Source organism: Juglans microcarpa x Juglans regia, chromosome 5S (assembly GCF_004785595.1).
Source record: "Juglans microcarpa x Juglans regia isolate MS1-56 chromosome 5S, Jm3101_v1.0, whole genome shotgun sequence".
In the NCBI taxonomy this organism is placed as follows: Eukaryota; Viridiplantae; Streptophyta; class Magnoliopsida; order Fagales; family Juglandaceae; genus Juglans; species Juglans microcarpa x Juglans regia.
This window is the reverse complement of record NC_054603.1, coordinates 14,246,591-14,264,562: the sequence shown is the minus strand read 5'-3', so window position 1 is coordinate 14,264,562 and position 17,972 is coordinate 14,246,591. Positions and strand designations below refer to the sequence as shown.

Here is a 17,972-nt window from a genome sequence, read left to right as displayed (position 1 = left end):
GATAATCTTGCCGGAGATTTTATTGGGCACTATCCTCTGATTGCTATTACAAATTGTTGGACTTTAAACTTCTGGTTTAATATATATTAGAAAGTGTCGTGTTGATTTCAAGACTTTGTAATTTAAGAGAAGGTGTACAGATTTTCGTTGTTGAGTTTGATTTTGATGAGTAATATTTAGTGTTGATTTTTATTATTTTATTCTTTTTATAAATTAGTGTTTATTTATATTTATTCTTTATCTTTGTATTATTTCATGTAGACTCTGGTAGTCGTGGGAGACAATGGTTTTGGCAAAATCACCTCTACAATGGTTAGTTAGCATGTTTATATTATATCACAGAAGCACGATTTGTTTACTCAAATGGTAGTAATGATTTTAAGTAATTGACTATTGCTTCTTTTGATGTTGGTGCAATGATGTGCAATACCGAAAGCCTTCATTGAATTATTTTTTCATAAGTAATAAAAGATTTTATTGATACAAAGGTATAGGCGAAAGCCATGTACGTTCTAGAAAGCTGGAAGAGAAATCAGAAAATCATGAATGAAAAGATCGTTAATCCCTAAAATTGAAAACCAAGACAGCAAGGAATGAACAAAAAACTCCAGATCTGTTCTAAAGAATGCTCTTTATTGCTAAAACACCAATCATTCCTTTCCATCCAGATACACCTCGTAAGACATAAGGGGATCATCTTCCATGCCACACCCGCTTGAGAGCAGCTCTGAATCCCATTCCAACAAGCAAGAAGCTCGACCACGACCACTCTTGACGGCATCACTCAATCTAGGCCAAGTTTGTGAAAAACACCATTCCACAAAGCCCTTGCCACCTCACAATGCAGAAGGAGATGATCCATTGTTTTTCCGTTCTTTTTGTACATGCAACATCACTCCAAAACAATGATACCTTGCTTCCTTAAATTGTCCAGCGTCATGGTTTTTCCAAGGGAAGCTGTCCAAACGAAAAAAAGTCACCTTACAAGGCACGTGAGACCTTCGGCTACTTTTTCAAGGAAAGGAAGGACTGCCCTGAAAAGACAAAAGCTTATAATATGAGTGAACAGTGAATTTTTTGCTCCCCTTGCAGTCCATAACATTCTGTCCATGGCATTACCATTAATCCTTAATGAGTATAGATGACTACAAAAAGCTAAAACTTCATTGATTTCCCAATCTTGAACTACTCGAGTTAAACAAATATCCCACTGAATCACACCATTAGGGCAAGAAAATAGATCTGAAACAGCAACAAACTTATCAGAAGCTAATCTATAAATAGTTGGAAACATAATGTAGAGAGCCCACTCACCACACCAAATGTCAAACCAGAAACGGATCCTAGCTCCCTCGCCAGCAACAAAATTCACATGACTAACAAAACTCCCCCAACCCTTTCTAATGAACTTACAAAGCCCCACATCATAAGTCCCCCGAATAGCGTTAGAACACCAACTCCCCCCCCCCCCCCCCAAAAAAAATGCATTACCATACTTTGATCGATTATCTCTCTCCAAACTGACTCCCCTTCCAATTGATATCTCAGTGGCCACTTACCCAATAATGAGCACCTAACCCTCCAACCGAAATGGGAGTACAAACTTTATTCCAACTAATGAGATGGAACTTAGTAGCTTCGCCCATACCATCCCAAAGAAATCCCGAAACAACTTCTAAATCCGGTTCACCACACCCGTGGGTAGTGGAAACAGTGATAGATAATTAAGTAAGGAGATTAGGGAGAATACTCTTCAGAAGAGTGAGTCTACCCCTTAGATAAGTAAAGACGCTTCCAATCAGCCAATCTTCTCTCAACTTTTTCAACGACCCCATCCCAAATAGCACGAGCCTTAAAAGGCACCCCCCGTGGAAGTCCCAAATATTTCATGGGAAGAGAGGCAATCTTACATCCCAACAATTTTGCATAACTATTGACGTTACGCACCTCCCCCATTGAAATCAACTCAGACTTGCCCAAATTCACCTTAAGTCCTAAAACAACTTCAAAGCATTATAGTACTGCCTTTAAGGCTTGAACATGCCAAAATCCGCATCACAAAAGATGATGGTGTCATTTGTAAAAAGAAGATGTGAAAGAGTAATAGGCCCGTAAGTGTCATTACCAACCGAAAATCTCGATAGATATCCCTCCCTTGCAGCACCCTGCACCATCCGACCCAACGCCTCCATGACAATGACAAAAAGGAAGTGAGATAAAGGGTTCTCGTGTCTCAATCGACGCGAACTATGAAAGAAACTAGAAAAATTACCATTGACCAAAACCGAGAATTGGGGAGTAGAAACACAATGTCGAATCCATGAATACCATCTAGCCCCAAGGCCTCTTCTCTCAAGCATATAGAATAGGAAGTCTCAATTCACATGATCAAAAGTCTTTCCATATCTAGCTTACAAAGGACATTGGGAGTGCCCTCCCTCAGCTAACTGTCAAGGCATTTGTTAGCAATAGTTAAGAATTTGTCTACCCCGAGCAAAGGCATTTTGGGGCTTAGAGATGATGTGGTCCATCACCTTGCTCATTCGATTAGCAAGCATCTTCCATATTATCTTTTAAATCCCACTCACAAGACTAATAGGTCGAAAATACATGAGTTCGGAGGCCCTAGGTTTCTTAAGAACAAGTGCAATAAAGATGGCATTAAGAGATTTTTCACACTTTTTAAAAGAGAAAAAACTCCTGAAAAACACACATCACATCTTCCTTCACAATATCCTAGCAAACTTGGAAGAAGGCCATAGAAAAACCATCCAGTCCAAGAGCTTTATCTTTGACCATCCCACTAACTCCTCAAAAACCTCATCTTCATCAAAGGGTCTCTCCAACCAACTCGCACTAAGTTCAAGAGTAAAAAACCATCCCATCAAGCTTAGGCCACTAAGAAATAGATTCGGAGAGAAGATCTTCATAATAATGCACTATAATGTCCTGAATTTCAGGAGGAGAGGAGATTTCACATCCATCGGAATGAAGCATCTCAATGGCATTGTTCCTACAATGTGGGTTGGCCATTTTATGAGAAAATTATCCCCTTCTCTCAACCAAAGGGACCTAGACTTTTGACGCTAAGAGATCTCCTCCATCAATAACACTCTCTCAAGGTCAACCATCGCAGATTTTTTCCTAAAAAAAGCCTCATCAGAAAGGACCATGTATTCTTCCCTAGACTCGAAAACCTGTAACTCCTCCAAAAGAGAATTTTTTTTGGACATTGATATTCCCAAAAACTGTTGTGTTCCACTCAACTAAATTAAATTTCAAAGCTTTGAGCTTACTAGCAAGAATTACGCTAGGAGTACCTGTAAATTTTCAACCACATATTTTCAAATTTAAAATACCTTTGACCCCCATGAATGCCACCACTGTCCAGTAAGATAGGAAAATGGTCTTAACACACCCGGGACAATCTCTTTTGGCATTAACTCTTGATAATGTGCCTCCCAAGAAGGGGAAACAATAAAGCGATCCAATCTCGACTAGCCACGACCATTAGACCAAGTATAGACGCCCCCCCCCCCCCCCCACAATAGGAAGATCTAGAAGATCCAAATAAAAAATGAATTAAAAAAATGTTTCATAGCTTAGGAAGAGTTAGAATTAATTGAACGTTCTCTAGGGAACCGAGTAATGTTGAAATCACCACTCATACACCACAGAATGTCCCAAAGAGAGTACAAACAAGCTAGTTCATCCCACAATAGGCTCATTTCTCTATCTAAATTTGGACCATAGACGCCTGCATAGGCCCACTCCCATCTATCCTCAACATTTAAAAAAAAAAAAAAAAACACTTGCTACAGTAAAATTGCCAATGCATTCCTGCAAACTCTACCACCCTTGTGTCCCACATCAATAGGACGCCTTCCGAAGACGCCAAATAAGTCCAACTCACAAAGGGATAGCCCCACAAGCCATGAATTAAACATCTATGGATGAAGTGTAACTTTGTTTCTTGTAAGCAAAATATGTCAACTTCCCAATTATGTAACAATGACTTGATTTGAGAACGTTTGTTAGGATCATTAAGACCCCTAACATTCCAAGTAAGAATCTTAGGCTTCATGAAAAAGGTGAGATCCCCCCCCCCCTTTCAATTTGTCCCTTCCTCCACACCCCCTCCTTGAGATCATAATTTATAGAGCATCTGGACTCCTTAGCTCCCTTTCTTTTTTAGAATTAGGTTATAAAATCGAGGAACGTCTATATTCAATGGCTATAAGAAGTGCCTTGAATTGTTCTTCAAAGTCAACAACGAAAATCCCAACACAGGCCTGTAGCTCCTCTACTTTTTTAAGAACCCAATCTGACACAGCACATGAGGAGGGAAGAGCATATATAGGATTTGGGCTCCCACCAGCACAATCCCCTTCACATAAAACCAATTACAGGTTTGAAACACCAGAAGCCTCCCCATCTACACCCTGTTGCACCATTTCTGAATTAAGCATCACTTCTAGAGAGTCCCTAATTTCCTTCCCTGTATGAAATAAAGCCTCCACTAGCAATGAAGGTTGAATAACCAACGTAACATGGTCAACCGAATGCAAATGCCTCACATATGGGATCAAAGACATTGGTAGGGCAACTATCTGCTCCTCCACCATTGTTTGAGACTCAATTTTGGTAGCTTTTCCGACAACTTCGCACTCTTCGAGGGATCAACTAGCACCTTTGGTGAGGTTTATGCTAACCCTGGTGGCTACGAGTCGACGATAGGCACTGTAGGTGGTGGTGAAGGCACGACACCTTTTGGCCCTAAAATAGGCCCTATACGAGCTTCTCTCGCCAAACGCGTAATGGGCTTTTAGCCAGGCCCGGCCCAGTCATTTGCTACCCTTCTCATCCTTGCCCAACTTTGGGCCCATAGAGGCTAGCCCAACAGTGTAATCCAATTCCTACTTATCCATAACTCAAGGATTGCCGCCCGCTCCTTTCTTCTTCGAGCCCAGGCCCATTTTCACCCAACTTAACATAAAATCGATTTTACCCCTCACGTCCAATAATGTGCTCTGCATGGACAACAAAGGCATACCCTCTCTAGCCCCTGACATGTTACCCTTGGAAACCCAAGTGTCATACTTGGGAGAATTGAATTCTGTCTGCACCACCTTCCCACCATCTGCCCCAAAGACAGTCCATTTACACCTCAAGCAACCATAAGAATCAGAAGAAGGGGGTGGCTTCTTAACTACATCCATGAAGGACTTCTTCAGACCCAACATTGCTTGTGCTCAAGGAGATGAGGAGTTCCTTTGAAAACCTACCCTGTTTTCCACACTCGAAATAGAGGAATTTGAGCCAACCTCTCTCAACATTGTAGCAAAACACCTCCATCCCTCACCCTTCAATCCTTCTGGGACGGCAATAAAACCACACCTCACATCTTTTCCATATTCAGACAGCAACATAAAATGTCCAAATTTGTTGTGGCAGCGTTGGGCAATCAACACCTGATTCCCAATTCGTCTGGAATTATAGAACACTGACGAACCAACTGGCGCACCATAGGCAGACACTACAGAGGCCAACCATTCCACAGCATAAACATCCACCGTAATAAACTTAGTAACCTTGCGACTTTTCTCATTGATTTTCCACCATATGTCGTTTACACTACGAAAGAAGAAAGACTTGGAATCAATGAAAAACTTATTGAAAACCATCACGAGATAAGGAAGAAGATAAGAAGATGAGGGAAAACAGTGAAGAGAAACAAAATGGGGGAAAAATAATAGCTATTTCCGGCGGGGAGCAACAGAAAAAGGGAAACAATAGCTCATGTAACACCCGAACCCTGTACCAAGCCCTCTTTCTAAAATTTTTGGGCTTTTACATATGAAAAACCCACTTGGGATTTACAAGTATTTTTTTTAGGTTGAGTTGAGACCCGAAACACAAGAAAAAGCCCACTTATTAATTGTTTTTGTACTACTAGACATGGATCAAATTTTTCAAATGAGCGAAAAGCCCATGCCCTGAGATCATGTAGACCCCATAGCATGTATCTCTCATGTAGTTTCTCCCTCTCATCCTTTCTAGGGTTTCCTTACTCTCTATATATACATATATACACTTCATGCATAGCCCCTCAGGCACGTCAGATTCCAGTGCATACTCATTTGTCCCATTTTTTTTTTTATTTTAGAGTTCTATTTCCCATTAAGACTCCCAGCCCCCACTTTGCACCACTCCCGGAGCCCATGCTTGCACGTCTCTTCATCCCTTATCTCTTAGGATTTGTTTTTGGTCACCTATATATTCCCACGTTAACTTTAGAGTTTCGTACAGCCCTCAATCTCATGTATATATCGAACCTCCTCAACCCTAGACGCGGTTGCTACCACACCAGCTCTAGGTACTTCTGTTCCAAGCTCCTCTCGATTGATCCCTGCCATATAGCACAGAGAGGTGTTTCTCATCCATCATATCGAAGTGTCAAACTTGCTTCATTACCTACAGCTTTTCACCACCTTGCAGCCTCTGCTTCCTTCCTCAACCACCATCACTGTGAGCCATATCTGCCTCCATCTTCACGTGAAAACTAACGCCACCACCATAGCACCACCATGGCCAGTCGTGATCCAATGTCAAAAAATGCCACCACAAGCAGCCAACCTTGTCCGTCTACCCATAATCCTTAGCAGTTCAACATAGAAACGCAACCACACGAACATCAAAGGACTCTATTTTTGTTTCTTGAAATAGAGGAGTCTTGGCTCAACCAAGCCACCACCCTTAAGCCACCGCCCACGCCAGTTGCCTCAGCCTCTAAGGACACACTTTCACCACTCCCAGCCACCTTGTCGTTGCTTCTCCGCTGCCCACACAGTGAGTCCCTCTCACGCTGCTCCCTTTTCTCTCATGCACGCACTCTCTGTCTCTCTCCTCGCTTTTTCTCTCTTAATGCGACACTGTCGGGACAACCAGCTTCCACCGCAACCTAGCTCCGCCGTGACTCCTTCCCTCACAGTGAGCTTTTGTTTCACATCTTCCCTCTCTTGTGAGTTTCAAAAATATATGGGTGTTTCTAAGTGCTACAATTACGTGGATTTAGAGGGTAGGGGGAGATTATAGATTTTTGAAATTATTATTTTGCCCTTAAGCCAAGTAAGATTTGAATGTATATTTTAAATGGGTTTTGAATGGGCCTTGTTTTTAGGTTGGGTTTGGTTTTATGTTCAGCTTGTGTTTTACAAAAGCTTTTATAGCTTAGACTTGGTCTTTAATTGAAGTTGAGTTTTGAGATGGATTTTTTAGAATTAAGGGATATTTTAAGGTTATGGGCAATTTTAGGTATTGAAGAATTAAAATAGATATTTTAGAAGCTTAGTCTTAAATGGTTTAAATTTGTGATTGATTGTAAATTTATAGATTTACGTGATTATTTTATAGGTGACAATTTATAGTTGACATGACATTGTTTTGAGGAAAATTCTGAAAAGTTAAGTTCAGGCAAGTGGGGTTCCTATGCTAGACTTTGTATAAGAATAAAATGGACTGAGGTCAATTTTGAAAATGTGCATGTTGTGTTATGAAAAGAAATGTTAAACGATCTCAGTTATTTGTTCTGCATTGCTCATGAGATTCTGTATAAGAATAAAATATTTTCTGGCATGATTGGTGTAGACATGAGTTTATTTTTGACATTTTGTTATTGAACTTAGAAAAATATGAGCGAATATGAAAATTGATAATTTTTGCATGTGACGTGAAGATATTCTGAATCTGTTTTGGAAAAATGTGAAATGATCTGAATTTGTTCAATACTCTGTTTTGGAATGATTTGGCATCTAAAAAACCTTTGGCATGACGTTCTAGTTCTGTTCTGATTCTGACTATGATTCTGATGTGATTCTGATTCTGATTTGCTCTGATATTATGTGGCCCAGTCACGAGATACAACAATGTCCTCTGATCCCGTCACGGGATACAATAGTGACCTCTGGCCCTGTCACAAGATACAATAGTGACCTCTAACCCTATCAAGGGATATAATAGTGACATTTGGCCCACCACGGGATATAATAGTGGTTTTCTATTCTGAGTGCAATCACTTTGATATTCATGGTGATTTATGTTTTGCTTGCCTTTTTGCAGAATGCACAACCCTACCACGACTGTTAAATATGAAATTCAGTTCTGATATGATGTTTCAGTTATCCAAGAAAATTTTGGATGAGAATGTTTTCTTAAAGTTTCGCTCTTATATTTTTGGTAACATGTTTCGATTTTGCATTCTTAAAACAAGTTTTCTGATTCTGCATTCTGAGAGAATATATTTTGTTCAGCATTTCAAAGTCTGATAAATGTTCATGTTTATATACTAGTATATGTTCTCTACTTACTGAGTTGTTGATAACTCCCCCCTTATCTTCAATATTTTCGGATGATTTTGGATATTTTAGCTGAGGATCAAGACTATGAAGCATTGTGTGAGATGACTTAAGAATAGTGGATTAAGAATAAAAAGTTTCGATGAGTATTGGTGATTTTTGTTAAGAAATGTCATTGTGTTTTGATGATGTGGCATTTTGAAGAATTGATTATATTGAGGAAATTAGTTTGAATCAAAATTTCTTTATAATATTGAGAATTTAGAGTCTATAATTATATTGTTGAAATGTGAGTTTAAGTGACTTGTAGAAAAGTTGATATTTTTTTGGGTTACTCTATCAAGGATTTGATAAATGAGTTTGTGTGATTATTTAGATTGGAAGTGTTTATGTTTAATTTGGTGCTTTTGGAAGTATATTAACTGTGTTGGAGTTGGTTATTAGATAACAAGAGTTAACTCTCTGGATCTTCCGGGAACGAGGCGTTATAGCTGATGAGAGAGAGAGAGAGCCGAGGGGGGAGAGAGAGAGAGAAATTTCTCATGGAGTAGTCGTAAAAGAGTTGTAGACCTTCTAACTTCTTCTAACTTTGTTGATAATTTATGTTGGGTTAAGTTTATTTAAAGATACACTAGATTACTGTCCTATTATCCTTTGATGCTCATAGCACTGCTGGATGTTTCTTTTATTCTCAACTCTTTCTTTCCCATTTTCTTGAGATAGGTATCCATTATTGTACCCTTCGTGTCTATCTTTTTCTATCTTTATTTCATTTCATGCCTATTTGTACTCGGTTAGATTATAACTAGGGGAGAAGATCGGACATGTTGGGCCCCCTCCAAGAAATTGACATATTGAAGTGAAATCAATTTATCATAGCTTGACTCCTTGCAATAATTCTCATGTCCCACTGAAGATTACTTGGAGTCCTGCATTGGGGGAAATTCTTACATAAGATAATTTAAAGAGGTGATGGACGAAGGTGATAAATTGGTGCTTTATGTGCATGAGGAATGGGGAAACAATGACTCATTTGATACTACTTGTCGAGAGGTCGTGCAGCCCCGGAATTACTCCAGACTTTGTTCCTAGACACCCGGTACCAATAAAAAAAAATATAAATATTATTAGAATAGTTGGAAGATGTTAGTCTCAAACCTCTTGATTTAGCAACTTCAGTAGATTTTTTTTTTTTTTTTTTTTTGGAGCATTTGGATGGTAATTCTGTATGCATGGTTTTATGCAGACCACTTACGCTTTTTCGTTTCTTTTAGATGAAACATGTTGGATTTGAAGATCTTTCAGAGGTGAAATGTGTATAGAGTTTAACAATGCTATTGGAATTAGGAAACATGAATTATACAAGTTAAATGGAAAGATAGTGCTTCTAGTGTTATTTAGACATTCTAAAGTTGGCCTGATGTTACTTATTTAATTTTGTTTACAAAACTCCTTTGCTTCAAGCCTGTGCTTTTGTCAATGTGAATTGGGTGGCTTTTCTATTTTCCTTGTGTAGGAGAGGGAACTTCACTAAAAAAAACAACATAATTTGGTAACGATGACTTTTTTGTGCCTTCTCTCTCTCTCTCTCTCTCTCTCTCTCATGCGTATGGTTTTTTTTTCTAGCCGAGATTTGTTTTCGAAAACTTCCTCACGTTATTTTCTTGGATAATGGTTATTACTTGATCCAGTTTCTAATAATTTATGCATTTAATTTACTTAATAGAAAATTGAGAGATAATGCCACTTCTACAATTATAGAAGTGATGTTACAAAATGACTTGACATATGTTAAAATTGTGCAATTTGAAATTTCACAAAATAGATAGTCCATGCAGACATTGTCAGATAGGCTTATGGTAGATAAGCTATTTGACAATGTAACCATTTATCACCTTTGGGGATGCATCCAATCTAGAGCTATTTTTACCCATTCTAATCTTTTCAATTTCCTCAAATTAAGAATGGAAAGTTCTTGTATCATAAGACGTCGACAATGATATGAAATTCTAAGTTAAGCTATCTCATATGCAAAGGCATTAAAAGTTGGATATACATATTAATTTAGATGCTATAATTTAGGTACTATTGGGTAGCAGGTTCGGAAAATCAAGTTAGGCCTGCCTTTGGGAAGACTAGACTTACGAGCAATTCTGGCATATCCATGCACTCCCCAATCTTTACCATAGGAGTTTTTTATGATCCAGTATTTTTTATCTTCTTTCTCATCATAACCAAATCCAACTATAAGGATTGCATGTCGATAAAGTTTCTTTTTTCCTTGGAGAATTAAATCGAGTTCATCGGATCCTTCATATATACCCTATCAAATGGTAACATAAAAAATAGTAAGTAATAATCATTATATTATTATTGGTATGTATGCCCAATTAAAAATTGATAATACTTACGTCTTTAAGTTCTCGGAATGCTTTGGTCACTATTAAACCACATTCTATTGGTTGTTCTTTCACTCTCATAAGTAGCTCATTTTCATTATCATGATCTACCTTTTGGATGTCAACGATCTTCACAGCAAGAGTTTTCTACATGAAGAGCCAAGATAAGAATAAATGAAGTAGATACACAAACATATATATAGAGAGAGTGAGAGAGAGAGGAGAACTTCAAATTTATATAACCTGTTCTTCAGTCTTGTGTCGACAAGGACATTTATGTGCTTTGAATGGGTATTCTTCCTCCTTCATAATCCCATAACTTTTAATCCATTTCAAAGCTTTTATGATTGAATATGTGTAACATTGTTTCTCTTGTTCCTTACAACAATCAAGCAACTCTTGGGAAGAAAGTTCAAGAAGATCTTTATCTGGATTTTTAGCTTTAAGACCTGCAGTGTAAGGCCCAGTTTCTTTGTCAAAGTGGCTTGGAACCGTGCGTGGAAATGGCCCAGCCATTTCAGTGCTTAGTGAGACCACCAAGCGGCGTCGTTTTAGGGAGGTTAGTAGTTCTCTTCCTCCATCTCCGTCACTTTCTCCCTTTCTCTTCGCATTTTCAGTTATTATTTAAGTTTCTCCAGCAACTCTCTCTCATCTCCCACATCTCCCACGTCTCCCTCTTCTCTTTTCGATTTCATCTTTGTTTCTGGTTACTGGCATTAGTTTGAGTTTCCGAATCCCATGCCCTAGACCTCCTCACGTGGATTTCTGTTGCTGCGTTGCTTCTGGTTTCCCGAGTGTTGCCGTCTGCTATACTCTGTTTTTCCTCCATTTCTGCATTTTGGTTTCCGTCTGCAACTCACGGGCATCATTTCGCATCCCCTCCATTTTCGATTGGTAAGGGTTTCTCTCTCATCCAAGTATCGGTTTCTCCTTCTGTAACCGTGCGATTTTTGCTTCTTAGTTTTGGGTTTGGTTTATCTTCTTTTTGATGCAATATCTGTTTTGGCTGTGAGTTTGAATAGTTTTTGTGAGTTTTTCTGGTTGTTGCGTGGTGAGTATTTCGGGTTGGTGTTTTGTTCTAGGTTTGGATTATTTGAAGTTTCATTGTAGTGGAATTGTTTGACTGGTGGTGGAGAAAATATTTGGAAGTGTTAGTTTATACTTTAGGTTATGGAGTTGGGAATGGAAAGAAGAGTGCTTTGTGTAGTGTAAACTGGTTTTGTTGGCAAAATCTGCGTACTTCGCTCGAGCAGACTGTCGAGCGCGATTCGAGCGAACAGCCAAATGAGCATTAGCTTGAGCGGAGTGTCGAGCGAGACTCGAGCGAACCTCTCTGACTTGCATTCGCTCGAGCGGAGTGTCGAGCGAGACTCGAGCGAACCTCTCTGTCTTGCTTTAGCTCGAGCGGAGTGTCGAGCGATACTCGAGCGAACCTCTCTGACTTGCCTTCGCTCGAGCGGACTGTCGAGCGAACTTGGCTCGAGCCAACTGTCGAGCCAACTTTCAGCAAACACTTTTTCAGTTCCGAATCAGTCTCCACTTATAGCCAACGTACTGAGTTTAGTATAGAATATTTTGGGTCGAAGTGTGGGCTGTCCGGATTGTTATTTGGCTAGTTAAGTTTGATTAAACTCGTTGAATTATGGTCTAGAGTTTGAGTTCTTGAGTTGTTTAAGACCAATTGTGTATTGTTGGACTTTAATATTTAGTTTATATTATCTTATGAATAGGTGGCGAGACGGATAGAGATCGTATTCAAGTCATAGATAATACGCTGCAGGAGTCAGGTAAGCGGGGTTCCTATCCTAGGTTTTATACAAGTTAATAAGACTGAGGTTGATTTTCTGAAAACTTTGCATATTTTGTGTTGTGTTGGGAACTTGTGAAAATAAAGATCAACCTCGGTCACTCATCTGCATACTCATGAAATCTGTACGAAAAAGGAAAAATATGTTCTGGCATGCATTGTGTAGACATGAGCTAAATTCTGTCATGTGGTTTCTGAAATCTGAAAAATGAGCGATATTGAGAATATGAAAAGTTGTACATTTATTTAGAAAGATGTTCTAACTTTTGTGTTCAGTGTCGGTAAACTGTCTGATTCTGTTTCGGTACTCTGTATTATTTTGATATAACATTTGAAAACCTTTGGCATGGTGTACTGGTTTTTGTATCTGACTCTGTCTCTGCTTTGCTCTGCTCTGCTCTGTTATGCTCTGCTCTGTTTGGGTTGGTACCAACTTCTCTGTCTCTGAGTGCACCCACTTTGGAAACAAAGTGGCTTTATTGTGGTCTTTCCTGTGTGCACACTCGGGGTTCTGAGAAGAATAAAGGAAAGATTTCACCTCTGTCTCTGCCTGGTTTGGCCACCGGGGTTAGCACAACCCTACCACGGGGGTGAAACATGGTCTCTGCTCTGTTTGATGCTCTGTTTTGATTTGATGATGATACTCAGTTTATGTTATGCCAAAGTACCATGGGTTTTACTTGTTTTAAAACCATCACTCTGTTATTTTGAAAATATGTTCTGTTCTGCATGATAACTCTGGAAAAATATTTTGTTCTGCATACTCTCCTTGATAAATGCTCATGTTTGCACGCTAGCATATGATTTCTGCTTACTGAGTTGTTGATGACTCACCCCCTATCATTATAATATTTTTCAGATGATGTGGTGAGTCCAAATGAGGACCTGGATTAGAATGCTCTTTGTGTCTAAAGCTGAGGAGATGTTGGTAGAAGAAGGACTTCTGGTGTTCTTAGTTTTAATATCTTTGGGTTTTATTTATGTCTTGAGTTTAGTAAGATTTATGAAATATTTAGTTGGTTTGTTATGACTATCGGGAAGTTATGGACCCCTTTGATTTATTATTATTGCATTAAAGATTGTGTGGAGTTTATAATGAGATTATTGAGAAGATTTGAGATTGATTTTCATTTATGAAGTTGTTGGAGATTATCCTTTGGATGTGTTGGGAGACATGTTTATGAGTGACAGGTAGTAATTCTCCAAGCCACCCGGGTTTGGGGCGTTACATGCAGCAACAGCCTCAACAGCAACTATCGCCCAGCACATATCTAAGCAGAAAATTATATACTTAATTTCTTGACAATAATGGAATTATAATGCCGCATCTTATTGTTTACAAAAGTCTAAGAAATTATTAGTATCTAGTATCTTGCGTGCTAAATTAAATAATATAGTTATATTTAGATAAGTGAAACAATCTTATTCCCAATGAGTGTTAGATACAAGAATCAATAGCTTTTAATCATTAAAACTATTAGTAAGCGGACAAACAACAAGCCAACACCAAGAAGGTGAATTGATTACAATATTTAAAGAATGCCAGTAGGTCTAAGATAACAATACAAGGCATGAAAGTGCTACACCAATATATTCAAACAATAGGCCACAAATATTAACACATTTATTGAGAAGATTTTTAGTTTTTTCTCCATCAGCCTCAAACAAGCAACTATGATAAATACAGACACGAGCATAGAGCAACCCTTGCATGCATATCAACAAATAATAATAATAATTAGGAGTAACTCAATAACCAATACTAATATTTCAAATATAGTTTCATACATTACATGATATCAATCTGTACCAAGAAAAACATGGGTTTAAAGATGCCAAGGTCTTAAGGACATGACAAATAGATATAGTGATAAATGATATATGATTAAAGAACTTTGTATCACTTACGGCAATCCTTTTGATCTCTAACTGGATTCAAGGTTCCACCATTGCGAATACGCCAGTCCCAAAAAGCAGGAAATTTTTTAGGCAATTGATCATCCTAATTACGGGTTAATTAAAATACGTCAGTCAGAAGATATATATAGATGAATGTGTCAAAAAAAAATATAAACATATATTTTCAAATAATATTCTTTACACATTGCATTATTTATGAATCGTTATGATAAAAAAACGTAGATGAAGAAGAAGGAAATATACGATAAATCATGCAAAGTGTAAGTACGCAGAAAATAAACCAAACATTTCTCTATAGAATATCGCTCATGCACGATGAAAATAAACTTAAGCAAAGTTCATGTATACTTCTATTTAGGCTTTGTTTTTCACAATTGAAATAGAGGGAATCAAACGACATTTGATTTTCAGCTGTTTCTAAAGTGGAACTTACACAGTGTGATTCTCTCATATACATTCAACGGGTTCCTGTATTTATTTATGTTTTTTTGTTTTAGTTGGAGTAATTGACATGAATTGTAATGTAATTGGACTTCTTGTTAATTTTAGCTCCATTTTTTTTTTTTTTTTTGTTTAATTGCCATGTCTGGTCCTATATGAATTTTTTATCCTTAAATGCATAAAACTATATATCCCTCTCTCGTGCTGGTCTAGTTTATTATGATTTGTATATATTGTACTCAATAAGTTGTTGTAACCATATTTATGAGCAATAAATTATCCTTTTTTTAAAAACAAATTAGGCAATTTCATCATGAGAAGTGCTGTTATATATATCTACACACGTTTTAAGCATATAATATAAGTACACTTTTTTTTTAAGAAAAAAAGATTGCAACGGCCAGACCAAAACCCGTTATCTAACTATTACTTTTCCCCTTCCCATGTAAGGCTGTGCATCTGGACCGGATTTTTTTCCAGTCCGGTCCAAAAACCAGATATCCGGTAGTCCCAGGCGGTTAACCGCCCGGATTGTTACTAAGCGGTTAAAATTTTTTTTTAACCACCCAGATCCATGTCCGGATCCGGTTTGGCCATGCGGTTATCGGGACTGCACAATTTAAACAAAAATCACATTAGATTACTGAAAGATTGCCTCGCTCTCTCCCTCAGTCCCTTGCTCTCTTTGGCCAAAACCCTAAGGCAAAAGCAGAGAACGTCGCCGCTGGTTTACAACACAGAGAACGTCGTCGTCGGTTACCGTCACAGGTATGGTACTCCTATTTCACATCTAGTTCTTTTGTTTCATTTTCGTTTCTTCTATTTTGTATGCGCCCACCCTAAGCCATTTTCTCCCTCTCCTCAGCCTCGATCGTCTCTTCCTCTCTTTAGAGTCATCAACACAGACCCATCACCCATCATGGCATGGTGTCCAGGTTCATTGACGAACTCTAAAAATCTCCATTAATATATGCAAAATTTCTTGTATTGGCTGATCTGGGCATTGATTAGTCGTTGATTCGTCTTTAGAGGTGGGGCTTTACGTTAGTTGAGGCTTGTTATTAGATGTTGTATGTAAAGAATCTGAAGTTCTCTATTTCTCCACTACGTTTATTGAACTTTTTTTTCCCTTCCTTTTGGTTTGGATCTGGTTTTGGGATTTTTTTTTTTTTTTCTAATCTCTATTCTATTTTTGATTTTTTTTTCTTGCTAGTTATCTCTTTGCATGTTGTGACTGTGTTGATTAAATGTTTTTCCCTTCCTTTTTGTTTGGATCTGGGTTTGATTTTTATTTTTATTTTTCTAATCTCTAGTCTATTTTCGATTTTTTTTTTCTTGCTATTCATTTCTATGAATGTTGTATGTGAAGAATCTAAAGTTCTCTATTTCTCTACTGCGTTTATTAAACTTTTTTTTCCCTTCCTTTTGGTTTGGATCTGGGTTTGGGATTTTTTATTTTTGTTTTTTTTCTAATCTCTATTCTATTTTAAATTTTTTTTTCTTGCTAGTCATCTCTTTGGATGTTGTGACTGTTCATTTAATATTTTTCCCTTCCTTTTTGGTTTGGATCTAGGTTTGATTTGTTTTTTTTTTTTTTCTAATCTCTAGTCTATTTTTTATTTTTTTTTCTTGCTATTCATTTCTCTGAATGTTGTATGTCAAGAATATGAAGTTCTCTATTTCTCCACTGCGTTTATTAAACTTTTTTTCCATCCTTTTTGGTTTGGATCTGGTTTTGGTTTGGTTTTGTTCTCTTTTCTAATCTCTAGTTTGTTTTCAATTTTTGCTTGCCAGATATCTCTTTGGATGTTGTGACTGTGTTCAATAAACTTTTTTCCCTTCATTTTGATTTGGATCTGGGTCTGGAGAAATCTGATCAGAAATCCTAACATACTCCAATTTAATAGGCCTCACTTGGTCTCTAGTCTCATTCAAATATCTGCCATTTCTCTTCTATCCAAACCATGAAAAGTTTTAGTATTTTTAGTGAACTTCATGACCTACTGAATAATGGTTTTTGGTGGCCCGCTGACATGATTATTTTGTGTTGGAAGTTCACTCCATTTTATATGCTAAGTTAACAATGGAGTAGAATGAACAATAGCACATGGCAACAAGGACTTCACTGAAGCCATTTCTCTAACCTTCCATTCCTTATCGACACACTACGTAAGTATTTCATTTTCTCTCTATATATATGCCATATCATTTGGGTTATGATTATTTTTTACTAATCTTCCTGATTTTCAGTTCTTTGTTTCCACAGTTCACAATGGAGATGAAATGGGGCTTGACCTCAAATGTTCTTCCACAATTCTTTGTTATTGCTTTTAAATTTTTCAGTATTTGCTCCTTGTAAAGTTGATATTTTGAATTATGATGTAAGCAACAATGTAAAGTATGTAGTGTATTATGTATGTTGATGTCTATGATTATTTATTTTATTTTATAAAAATTTTAAGAGGCAATAAAAAAAGTTTAAAAAATGCCTATAAAAATATTCATTATATAAAAAATGCCTACAAAAAATAATAAACATAAAAAATATAAATCTTTTAAAAAGTGTTAAAAATATTTTTTTTTAAAGAAGTTTTGAAAGTGTTAACAAGATTTATTTAAAGAAAAAGGGTATAAAATCCAAATATCATGCCTTTAAAAAAGCCTTTTTAAAAGTATAAAAAAAGTGTTTTAGAAAAAATGTTTTCCGTTGAAAAGATTTGTTAAAAAAAAAAAAAGAAAAAAAAAACTGGGTATAAAATCCGGATATCCGCCCGCTTTTAAGAAGCCGGATCCGGATGCACACCCCTAGTCCCATGTCACAGTATTCATCTCCGCCGTTCTTAGCCACTGCCAATATTTCCGATTCACTAAGGTTTGACACAGCTAGAGTTGCAATCTTCGGCCTAGTAAATATTTCTTTCATATACTGAAAAAAGAAACGCAATCCATGCAAATGGTTGTGGCCACACAGGAAAACCAACAAACACGGTTATGAAACGGGATGTTTTTTGAAATGAAAAGCAACAGTGACTGAGTTTTGGTCTATTGTTT

At 37.4% G+C, this 17,972-nt stretch overlaps 2 protein-coding genes across 3 annotated transcripts in view; one reads left to right on the top strand and one right to left on the bottom strand.

Moving 5' to 3' along the window:
* Positions 1–17,972, top strand: part of LOC121267535 — a 150,589-nt gene that overhangs the window by 123,496 nt on the left and 9,121 nt on the right. For both annotated transcript variants that reach the window (XM_041171433.1, XM_041171435.1), the window contains one exon: positions 9,781–9,821. The gene's annotated coding sequence lies outside the window, so the exon portion shown is untranslated. The remainder of the gene's footprint in view (positions 1–9,780; positions 9,822–17,972) is intronic.
* On the bottom strand, positions 10,426–11,269 carry LOC121267128 (vignain-like). Its single transcript, XM_041170999.1, has 3 exons — positions 10,997–11,269; positions 10,766–10,900; positions 10,426–10,677 (listed from the first exon to the last, which is right to left on the bottom strand). The coding sequence occupies exons 1-3, from the start codon at positions 11,267–11,269 to the stop codon at positions 10,426–10,428; spliced, it is 660 nt and encodes a 219-aa protein (XP_041026933.1).

Excerpts from the sequence above, each read along its gene's own strand:
- LOC121267128 (XM_041170999.1), bottom strand. The coding sequence starts at position 11,269 with ATGGCTGGGCCATTTCCACGCACGGTTCCAAGCCACTTTGACAAAGAA. Across the intron at positions 10,901-10,996 it reads GACACAAGACTGAAGAACAG|AAAACTCTTGCTGTGAAGAT; the intron begins GTTATATAAATT and ends CTCTTCATGTAG. Across the intron at positions 10,678-10,765 it reads CATTCCGAGAACTTAAAGAC|GGTATATATGAAGGATCCGA; the intron begins GTAAGTATTATC and ends ACCATTTGATAG.